At 32.3% G+C, this 9,691-nt stretch overlaps 2 protein-coding genes across 4 annotated transcripts; one reads left to right on the top strand and one right to left on the bottom strand.

Annotated features, from left to right (window-relative positions):
* Positions 1-4,586: 4,586 nt before the first annotated feature.
* On the top strand, positions 4,587-9,134 carry LOC125195991 (transcription factor TGA2.3-like). Of its 3 annotated transcripts, none has more exons than XM_089056439.1 (13): positions 4,587-4,713; positions 5,070-5,283; positions 5,368-5,474; positions 5,547-5,623; positions 5,692-5,895; positions 6,293-6,370; positions 6,463-6,522; positions 6,927-7,004; positions 7,159-7,210; positions 7,348-7,619; positions 7,714-7,959; positions 8,044-8,224; positions 8,612-9,134. In XM_089056439.1, exons 2-12 carry the CDS (start codon positions 5,192-5,194, stop codon positions 8,188-8,190), a joined length of 1,413 nt encoding a protein of 470 aa, XP_088912565.1. In that variant the 5' UTR covers positions 4,587-4,713; positions 5,070-5,191; the 3' UTR covers positions 8,191-8,224; positions 8,612-9,134. The 3 variants fall into 3 exon arrangements, with proteins under 3 accessions (XP_088912565.1, XP_088912566.1, XP_047950278.1); XM_089056440.1 differs by lacking the exon at positions 4,587-4,713 and adding an exon at positions 4,782-4,921 and having other exon boundaries at positions 5,547-5,569; XM_048094321.1 differs by lacking the exon at positions 4,587-4,713 and adding an exon at positions 4,782-4,921.
* LOC125195992 (uncharacterized) lies at positions 8,270-8,921 on the bottom strand. The gene is made up of 2 exons (XM_048094325.2): positions 8,627-8,921; positions 8,270-8,538 (listed from the first exon to the last, which is right to left on the bottom strand). Exons 1-2 carry the CDS (start codon positions 8,919-8,921, stop codon positions 8,480-8,482), a joined length of 354 nt encoding a protein of 117 aa, XP_047950282.1. The 3' UTR covers positions 8,270-8,479.
* Positions 9,135-9,691: the final 557 nt, after the last annotated feature.

Genomic DNA, 9,691 nt, shown 5'->3' with positions numbered 1-9,691 from the left:
TTTTACTATATTTCAGATTAAATGAATTCAAGATTAATACAAGTTAAATTGAATCTAAAGTCCAACTTAATTTTTCAATTAGATTTATCATGTTGAATTTAGAATTAAACACAATTGTTTAATTAAATCAAATATTCAATTATAGTAGTTCAATTCAAATTAAATGTGAAATTTTGACATTAGTCTTAATTGAGATATAATGCTACAAATATATAGTTCAATTAGTGAATTATTCTCATCTAACTACTTGTTAGTACGAGAAATACCATGACATAAGTCTTGATTGAAATCTAATGTTGCAAAAAAGATACTTATTAGATGATATAGTAGTTTCTTAACATGCTTGATATCTAATAATGATAGTTTATTATCATCCAACCTTTTGACTTATTAGAGAAATCCAACTGATATGATTATTTATTTACATAATTTTTTTAATTTACTTCAGTTCTAATATATATATATATATATAAAAACAGATCAAATAGTAAATTTTCTCATCGAGAAATACTAATGACTTAGTCTTGATTGAGATCTAATGTTGCAAAATAGAAAAATATCAAATTAGCTATTTATTTTCATCCAACATTTTAATTTATTAGAGAAATCTTAATGATATTATTGTTTGATTAAATAATTTTTTATTATACGTAACATATAATAATAAGTTATTTATTCTCATCCAACCTTTTAATTTACTAAAAAAGTTATATTGACATTAGTATTTAATTAAATGATTTTTTATAAAGTGCTCAAAATCTAATACTATTACAATCTAAATAAATCAATTAATAATTTACTCTCATCTATCCTTTTTATTTGCTATCAATACATATATTAATAATTTTTAATCATCTTGCTCATTTAACCAATGAGTTATTCACGAAATTTGAAGATCAAATAAAATAATTAGAATATCAACTATAATTAGTTCTAAAATGAACATAGGCAATAAGATCTCATTTTTTTAGGGGATAACAATGACACACTATTGCAAATTAACGTGTATATAATAAAAAAACAATGCATTCATGTGGTAAGTTTCTCCATTAAAAGCAGTAGTAATATTGAGGTTAACTTTAAGATTCGTGCAATAAATTTTTATTGGAAGTATAAAGTGTATAATTAATGCATAATTTGAATTCAAATTCGAAAAAGCAAGAAGAGAGAGATTTTGGTTAAAAAATACGAAAATGGGTTGAAGGTTAATAGAGTCTTTTTTATTTATCCACTAACTATCATTAATATATATAATCAATATTAAAATTTACTAAAATATCCTTATGTGGTTGTCCATAATGTTGTTATTTAGCATCACTCTAACTAATAATTCATAACAATAGATAATTGAAACATTCAAGATTTTAGTTACAACATCACCATCGATTCAACAAAGATTCTATGCGTAGATAGGAGACTCTGAAAAAAAAATGAAACTTCTTGATTTCAAAGAATTATATTTTTGTGGTATATAATCTTTCACATTAGAAGTGAATTTTGGATTGCTTAAGGGGGCTTTTTATATACTCCTTTTTGTCATGTTACATGTCACACTTTCCTTTTTAGTACTCCCTCTATTCACCATTTAAAGAGTCATTTTAATTTAATACGGATTTTAAAAAACTGTTTGACTTTGTGAAGTAAAGTAAAGGGAAAAGGTGAGTGAAATGTGAGACTAATTTAAAGTAGTACATTAGTTTTATATTGGGATGTAGGGCCCGCAATGTAAAAGTAAAATAAAGTAAATGATTTTATAAATCGTGGACAAACCAAAATGGCAAAATAGTTCTTTAAATGGTGGACGGAGGGAGTATCCCATAAAAGATATACATTTCTTATTTTAGAATTTTTTTCTCTCTTGCTTACATATATAAAAATATATTTTCTCTCCACTTAAAACACAAAACAATATCTTTTAAAATCTCGTGTTATTTTCCAACTGTGATATCTACCTTCGGACGAAGAGAGTATTATTGACGAAGAGAGTATTATTGTTTTTCATGCCAACATTTTTTGTGAGTTCAATATGGGACAATTGATTTTGCAATAAAAAGAGTTCTATGTTAATTTGTTGGACAACATAAAATCAATGATTAGTTAAGTGGTAAATATATTTTGCTAAAACCTAAATGATGTGGGACCAAAACTTAACTCCATCATTTTTATTGACTTTTTATTTTATTTTATTTTATCATAATTTTTATTATATTATTTTCATTTTATTGATTTTTTTTCATTTTATTATAGAGTGAACTAAAAAAATAGTCCCTGGACTATGCGTTTATCTCGCCAATGAACCCTGGACTTTAAAAATATCACCAAACAAACCATGGACTAAGCGTTTATCTCGAAAATGGTCTCTTTTCACTGTTTCGTGACATAAATACCCTTTTGGGGGGTTTGGGCAATTTGGTCTTTTTACATTTTAAATCTGATATTATTTAAATTATGTACTAAATCTGATATTATTTCAAAATTATCATTCTTCTTCCCTTTTGGCATCCTTCACTTTGTTTCTTTATTTCAATATTAGATTTAATTTTATAAAATAAATTTTAAAATTTGATTTTTAAATATAAATTTTTTTAATTATTAAAATTACTATTAAATAACAAATTAATAGTTTTAACCCATATTTAATTTTGATAAGGTCTAATATTTAATCAATAAGGTACGACGACGCCTTTTAATCAATATTTAATAGTTTTAATCATAAATAGATCATATAACACGATTTAGTCAACTTCATAATATTTTTAGTCAAATTCTCCTATACATTAGATGCATATTTATTTCGGAATAAATAGTGTTATATGATCTATTTATGATTAAAACTATTAAATATTGATTAAATCTAAGGTGTCGTCGTACCTTATTGATTAAATATTAGACACTATCAAATATTGATTAAAACTATTAATTTGTTATTTAACACTCCCTCCGTTCCATAGTAATAGAGGCGTTTTTCCATTTCCGTCCGTTCCATAGTAATAGAGTCATTTCCTTTTTTAGTAAAAAGTCATCACATTTTTTCACACCTACTTTACTCTCTCTTACTTTTTTCTCTCTTCACCTCTCTACCTTTTTCATTTTCCACTTTATTCTCTCTTTACTTAACTCACTTAACACAATTTTTCTTAATCTCCGTGCCGAAAAGTTTTGCCTCCATTACTATGGAACGGAGGGAGTAGTAATTTTAATAATTAAAAAAATTTATTGATATTTAAAAATCAAAATTTCAAATTTAATTTTATAAAATTAAATCTAATATTGAAATAAAGAAACAAAGCGAAGGATGACAAAAGAGAAAAAAAATGATAATTTTGAAATCAGATTTAGTACATAACTGAAATAATATCAGATTTAAAATGTAAAAAGACCAAATTGCCCAAATCCTCCAAAACCCCCTAAAAGGGTACTTTCGTCACGAAACAGTGAAAAAGAGACCATTTTCGAGATAAACGCTTAGTCCAGGGTTATCTGGGGATATTTTTAAAATCCAGGGTTCATTGACGAGATAAACGCATAGTCCAGGGACTATTTTTGTAGTTCACTCTTTATTGTATTATTTTGCTTTTCTTTTTCTAAAACACATTTATATTTTTATAATTTTGTGAATTTCATTACTATAAAAATTATCTTATACTACTATAGAAGAATAAATATTGTATTAATGTAATTTAAACAGTTAACTAAATTACTATAGAAGAATAAATAGTATATTGATGTAGTTTAAACAGCTAAACTAAATTTAATTGTAATATGAATATTTTATTTTTAATGAAGCTCATATTTTAATTAAAATGAAAAAAATAGTTTTCATAGATTTTATAATAATTAAATTAAAATAATAAATGAACAGAAAATAAAAAAGTGGGACCAATGATTATAATGGAATTAATGGATGGTGAGTTGTAGATGTTGTTTCTTAAATAAGAAAAGGAGGAATTTTTTTTATGGGACCCATGAATATGAAGTTAATGAACAATTAAAGAAATGTAATTGTTGATCATGATTTAATCTCGTCGCCCCTTGTTCGTTGAAGAATTGGGGGAGGAAGACGTCGTAATGGGAGGTTACTTCACGAGCTCTGGGCGGGCAGAGGTGCATTGTCAAGGTTCGATAGAAGCAACATTGTCAACTTCGGATTCTGCGATGGCAGATATCTTCTTGATAATAATTTTTCTAATAGAGAAACGCGAGGTAGAAATGAAGAGAGACGTGAGGTAAACTTAATTTTTCAATTTTGGTAGTTAGATTAAATTGACCCATAATGAGTCAAATGTTATTAAATTGACAGATAGGAACTATCCGTGCTCAAAATAATTCTCATATATTAATTATTTTTTAAAATTACTCTAAAAATGAAATATGATAAAAGTTGATAATTTTAACGGCTATTATTAAATTGACATGTAGCGAGTCAAACACTATTAAATTAACAGGTAGGAACTATATTTAGTCAAAACTAATGGTTCTATAATTAATTGTTCTAAGAAGTAATTATAAAAATAAAATATTACTATAAAAATTGATAATTTTAGATGGTATTATGATAGAAGTTCCCGCCTGAAAATAGGCGACTTTGAAGAGTAGTAGGAGGGAATCCTAGACTGCTCCGCTGCAGTGGCGGTGGCGCGGCGGTATAAAAAGCAGTGTCGCATATGGGTTGCGGTGGCTGAGCTGGGTCCCGTTGTCCCTGCACCACTGCAGGTTGATTCTTCCAAGCAAAACCTCCGCAATTAATTCCCATTTATTTCTTCTCCTAACAAAATTTAATTATATTCCTACTTTGATCTGCTATTGCAATAGTCCTATCTATCGATTCTATCCCCCATCTCATCAACATCCCATCATCTCTTCCATTTAACTCTCTTCCCCATGTAAATTTCGTATTTTCACTAATTAAGGCAAATTCCAGGTAGTAATTCTTTAATTTTAGAATTGCAGTAGAAATGCACAATTTTTAGTTATGTACGCTTTGTTTTATTGACTAAAAATACAAACTTTATTTCTGCAAAAGATATGCTCAGATTTTCTTATTCAACCTTTTCCTCTCGTTTTGGTAGCCGTTTCTGCTGCTGCTGCTGCTCTCATCCTTTCTGATTCTTGGACTGCAACTTCTTGCTCTTGTTGTTGTGCTTCACACTCAGCACTCAGCACTCAGCACGTGAGGAAAGGTTGAGTTGAGATGCATAGCTTCAAGTCTACTGTAACACAACAAGCTATTGCTCTCACCAGCTCTGATGTGTATTGCCATTCTCAGCCATCATTTTACCTCAGGTTCTAAAAGATTCTGTCTTTTTTTTGGTGTTTGCATGTCTCATTTTATTCAGGGTGATGAGGCTCTTGCATGTCTCATTTTAGGGGTGAAGAAGGAAGTAGAAATGGGGCTCGGTTTTCGGATCTTGGGGAGCTCGAGCAGTCTCCTGGAAATGGGTTTCATCATGATGATGCTTTGAATTTAAGCAGAAGTAAGCTGCTCTTTGTGTGTTTGTGTGTTTGACAACTTGTTCCAACTAACATAAACCTTCTGTGTTAATTAGGCTCAATGTACAATGATTTGAAGGCAAGCAATGTTTCTGTTGTGTCTAGTAACTTGCAGTTTGGTGGCCTCAACAACGTATGTCTTCTTCCACATCTTCAACACTATTCACAAATTCATGAGTTGAATGCTTTGTGTTTTTACAGAGCTTGGGTTCAGCAGAGATGGTTTCATCAGCAACAGGGATTGACTCAGGCCAATTCATGTCACACAAGGGGCCAATTGTGGATTTCTGCGGCGGTGGTGGTGCTATGGGAAGTGGCCAGTTTGAAAACTGGGGTGATTCAGGGGTGGTGGCAGATCACAGCCAGCAGACTGACACTTCTACAGACACTGATGACAAAAACCAGGTCCTTTTTCCCTCTTCTCTTCACTACCTGTTCCTTGATTCCACAGTGTGTGAGAAAGTTTATTCTTTTCCACTTGTTTGGAAATCTACACATGTTTTGTCTTCTTTCTTTAAATTTTTGTGTTGTGGTAATCATGTAGTAACTCACAGCTTTCTACTGAAACACTGGTATTGTGTTGGAACTTGAGATTAATCTTTTCTGGTGTGAAAAACCATGTTTTTTCAATTATAGAGTTCTTCTTGGCTACTTGTTTTGGGAGTAAATGAACTTCATGAGTCATTAGGCCAAAGTTTCTTAAATTTTGGGGAAATTTGGGGCTTTTGGTAGACATTCATTCAATGGAACTGACCTTAATTTCAGCTGGCTGACTTGTTGATTTGGCTGTGTGCATTTTCAGTATCCTGGAGTGCACAATGAAAGATTGATGGGTGCGGACTCTATGGACCAATTGAATGAGAAAATAGGAGACCAAAAGGTTGTTGCTTTGCTATTTCTGACTTGTTTTACAGCCATGTATAATATGTTTGTTGAAGTGATAATATTTTGTTTACATTGCCTTTGATTCAGACACTGCGTAGGCTAGCTCAGAATCGTGAAGCAGCTCGGAAGAGCCGAATGAGGAAAAAGGTAATTGCAAATCGTATAACACTTGTTGATTAATCATTATGGGGAAACTTGTATGCTTAAACCCTCCTCTTCCATGGTTAGGTCCATGGCTACAAAATTGTGTCTAATTGTTAAGGAGTCTAGTTATCCGGCTTTGATGGCTTTACCTTAAAATTACTATTCAAACTATTGCTACTTGCTTTACCTCGAATTCTCCAAACATATACTTACTAGGAGTAGCTTTTATGTATGGCTTTCTCTGTTCATCTACCTACAACATATGTGGAGCTTAATTTGAAGCTACTAAAAATTTTGTAAATTTTCATCTTGCCTTTTGGCTCAAAAAAGCTAATGCTAATGCATTAATTTGTTTCAGTGAGAAAGTTCATATGATTGAGTAACATTAAGTTTTGGTTTTTGGTTAGGCCTATGTTCAACAGCTTGAGAATAGTCGGCTGAAGCTCACGCAACTAGAGCAGGAGCTGAAAAAAGTACGGCAGCAGGTATATTCCCTTTGTCATGTTTGAGATTTAAGAAAGTATAAGGATCGTTGAATCCCAAACGCGTTCTTTTACGGATTAATTACGTGTTATCTTCATTCCAATAAAAATAGCTTCATTTCGTACAGACATGTAGAGCTAATCCTAAATAATGCAGGGTGCATTAGCCGCATCTGGATATCACGCAGATCGTTCTCTAGGTGGAAATGGTAAGTCAAGAAGTTCTTCCCTACATTTGGACATCATTTTTACTAGTAAAAATCTAAAGTCCTGATGGTTCGACTTCCTAAAATATGAAATCTGTGTCTGATCAAGTGGCGTTTCCTTTCATAAATCATGAATATAGGGACTATGGCATTTGACCTAGACTATGCGAGATGGCTTGATGAACACCAGCGGCTGATTAATGATCTCAGAACTGCTGTAAATTCTCATGTGGGAGACAGTGAACTCCGGCTTCTTGTTGAGGGCATGATGTCTCATTATGATGAGATATTCCGCCTTAAGACTGCTGGTGCAAAATCAGACGTCTTTCACATGCTTTCGGGCATGTGGAAGACTCCGGCTGAGAGGTGCTTCATGTGGTTAGGAGGATTTCGCTGCTCTGAGGTTCTTAAGGTGATCTAATGTAATTACCATATTTTTTTCGTACTCGTGCAATAATGTATCCGGATCTCATCCCATTTCCATCATCTGTCTGTGAAACATTTAGATACTCGGAAACCAAATCGAGCCATTAACAGAGCAACAGTTGGTGGGGATTTGCAACCTGCAGCAATCCTCCCAACAGGCTGAGGATGCCTTGTCCCAAGGAATGGAAGCTCTTCAACAGTCGCTCGTAGAGACACTCTCCTCAAATGCCCTTGCCCCTCGTAACTCTGCAAACGTGGCTGACTATATGGGGCAGATGGCCATTGCCATGAGCAAGCTTGCCACACTTGAGAATTTCCTTCATCAGGCAAGCTTCCTTTCCAAATACGAAAGCCTCTCGTTTATCAACTCCACTATAAAAATTCTAAAAGCAGTGATTTTACACCGACAGGCCGACCTCCTGAGACGCCAGATGTTGCAACAACTGCAACGAATACTAACAACTCGTCAAGCTGCTCGTGCTCTTCTTGCCATAAGTGATCACAGATCAAGGCTCCGAGCTCTGAGCTCGTTGTGGCTAGCACGCCCTAAGGAATAATGTTCTTCAGCACCCTACTTGGCCTACTCGCCATGTAAGTAAAGCCTTTTCTAGTGAGACATGTTGATCCATAGCTTAGTGGAGTAGAAAACCTTTTTCTGTATCCAAGAATTGTTTATGCACTGCAATTTCTTGATGATCAATATCTAAGAACCGTTACAAACGTATGATCTCAAACTATCATTTGTTTAGGGAAAAGATTTTGGATATATTTCCCAAGTTCATCAGACTTTATTTATATTTACATATCCACATATCCTTCAATAAAAGAATCAATAAAAATATTTTTCTAATCTTCAGTTTTCTCAACGCCCTTGTTTGTTTGTCCTCTTTCGTTCCTCTTCCTTCCTGCAGCCATAAAAAGTAGCAAATTTTGGTTATTACAAAATATAAACAAGGTAATATTTGTCTCAATATTCAGATTATGAAAGCATACTTTGCCTGTTCTTCCTCCTTGACCGCACAATTTGTGGGATGAACACACCAGTCCCGTTTCCAGTTCTCGACGCATTCATGATCCACGCAGGCGCTGCAACCTCTTCCTTATGCTGGGGCCAGTTGTAATATCCGCAACGGCCCTCTTTCTGGGCTGCAACCGCGTTCGAATTCTTGATTTTGTGTTCTTGAATATCATCATCGTCGTCGTCTGCTGTGAGTTGCAAGACTTGTTTCCTTAGCTCACTGTAGAAAACATCATCCTCGTATTCCAAATCGTCAAACTGAAAATCCATTGAGGTGTTTTGCTATTGAGTTGCTGATCTTTGTTATGTTTTCACTTGCAAATATTTTGTGATATATATATGTGTGTATGCGTGTAAAAGTTGGTGTTTGATGGCCTGTCTCCCACCTATTTGGATTCAAATTGCTAGGAAAATTCCCATATTTGTAATATAGTTAGTGATTCCATGTGTTTTTTAATTAAATTGAATAATCTTAGTGGTGAATTTTCGTAACCGAGTCTATTTTGGGTCTAAAACGCGTTGAAAATTTACTGGATTCTAGAAATGAAATCTTTATACTCCATTAATGATGATTTTTCCATATTTCTTCGTGTGACGCGGGTCATGACAATTTGGAAGATTCATTGCCTAGTATTTCTCTGGATGCTTTTAGGTCCTTGTAATTTAAAATGCACAAAATAAAATATTCTTATGTTCCATAATAACTGAATCGTATTCTTTTTTATTTTTTTTATTATAGTTAGATTATTTTATTTTTTGACAATCAATAATACTTTTAATCTATTTTATATATTTTATTATTTTTTATTTTTATTTTTCTATTTTATTCTCTTTCTTATTGTATTTTTTTTCTTAAGTAACGAGTAGTAGTATTATAATTTTCTTATATTTCATTTCCATGAGAAATATCTCAATTATTATAGGATGAATGGAGTAAAATATAGAAGTATATTACTACTTTCTTTATTCCATGACAATGAAGTTGTAGTATTTCGTTTTGAATTGTTCCGTTGTTGAGTAGTTTTCTTTTTTTTCGCTTA

The sequence above is a fragment of the Salvia hispanica genome, chromosome 4 (genome assembly GCF_029641045.1).
Source record: "Salvia hispanica isolate PSC_SH4W2 chromosome 4, Shi_PSC_v1, whole genome shotgun sequence".
Classification (NCBI taxonomy): Eukaryota; Viridiplantae; Streptophyta; class Magnoliopsida; order Lamiales; family Lamiaceae; genus Salvia; species Salvia hispanica.
This window is presented reverse-complemented; position numbering and strand designations above follow the sequence as displayed.

Excerpts from the sequence above, each read along its gene's own strand:
- LOC125195991 (XM_089056439.1), top strand. The coding sequence starts at position 5,192 with ATGCATAGCTTCAAGTCTACTGTAACACAACAAGCTATTGCTCTCACC. Across the intron at positions 5,624-5,691 it reads AGTTTGGTGGCCTCAACAAC|AGCTTGGGTTCAGCAGAGAT; the intron begins GTATGTCTTCTT and ends GTGTTTTTACAG. Across the intron at positions 5,896-6,292 it reads ACACTGATGACAAAAACCAG|TATCCTGGAGTGCACAATGA; the intron begins GTCCTTTTTCCC and ends GTGCATTTTCAG.
- LOC125195992 (XM_048094325.2), bottom strand. The coding sequence starts at position 8,921 with ATGGATTTTCAGTTTGACGATTTGGAATACGAGGATGATGTTTTCTAC. Across the intron at positions 8,539-8,626 it reads AAGGAGGAAGAACAGGCAAA|GAAGGAAGAGGAACGAAAGA; the intron begins GTATGCTTTCAT and ends TTATGGCTGCAG.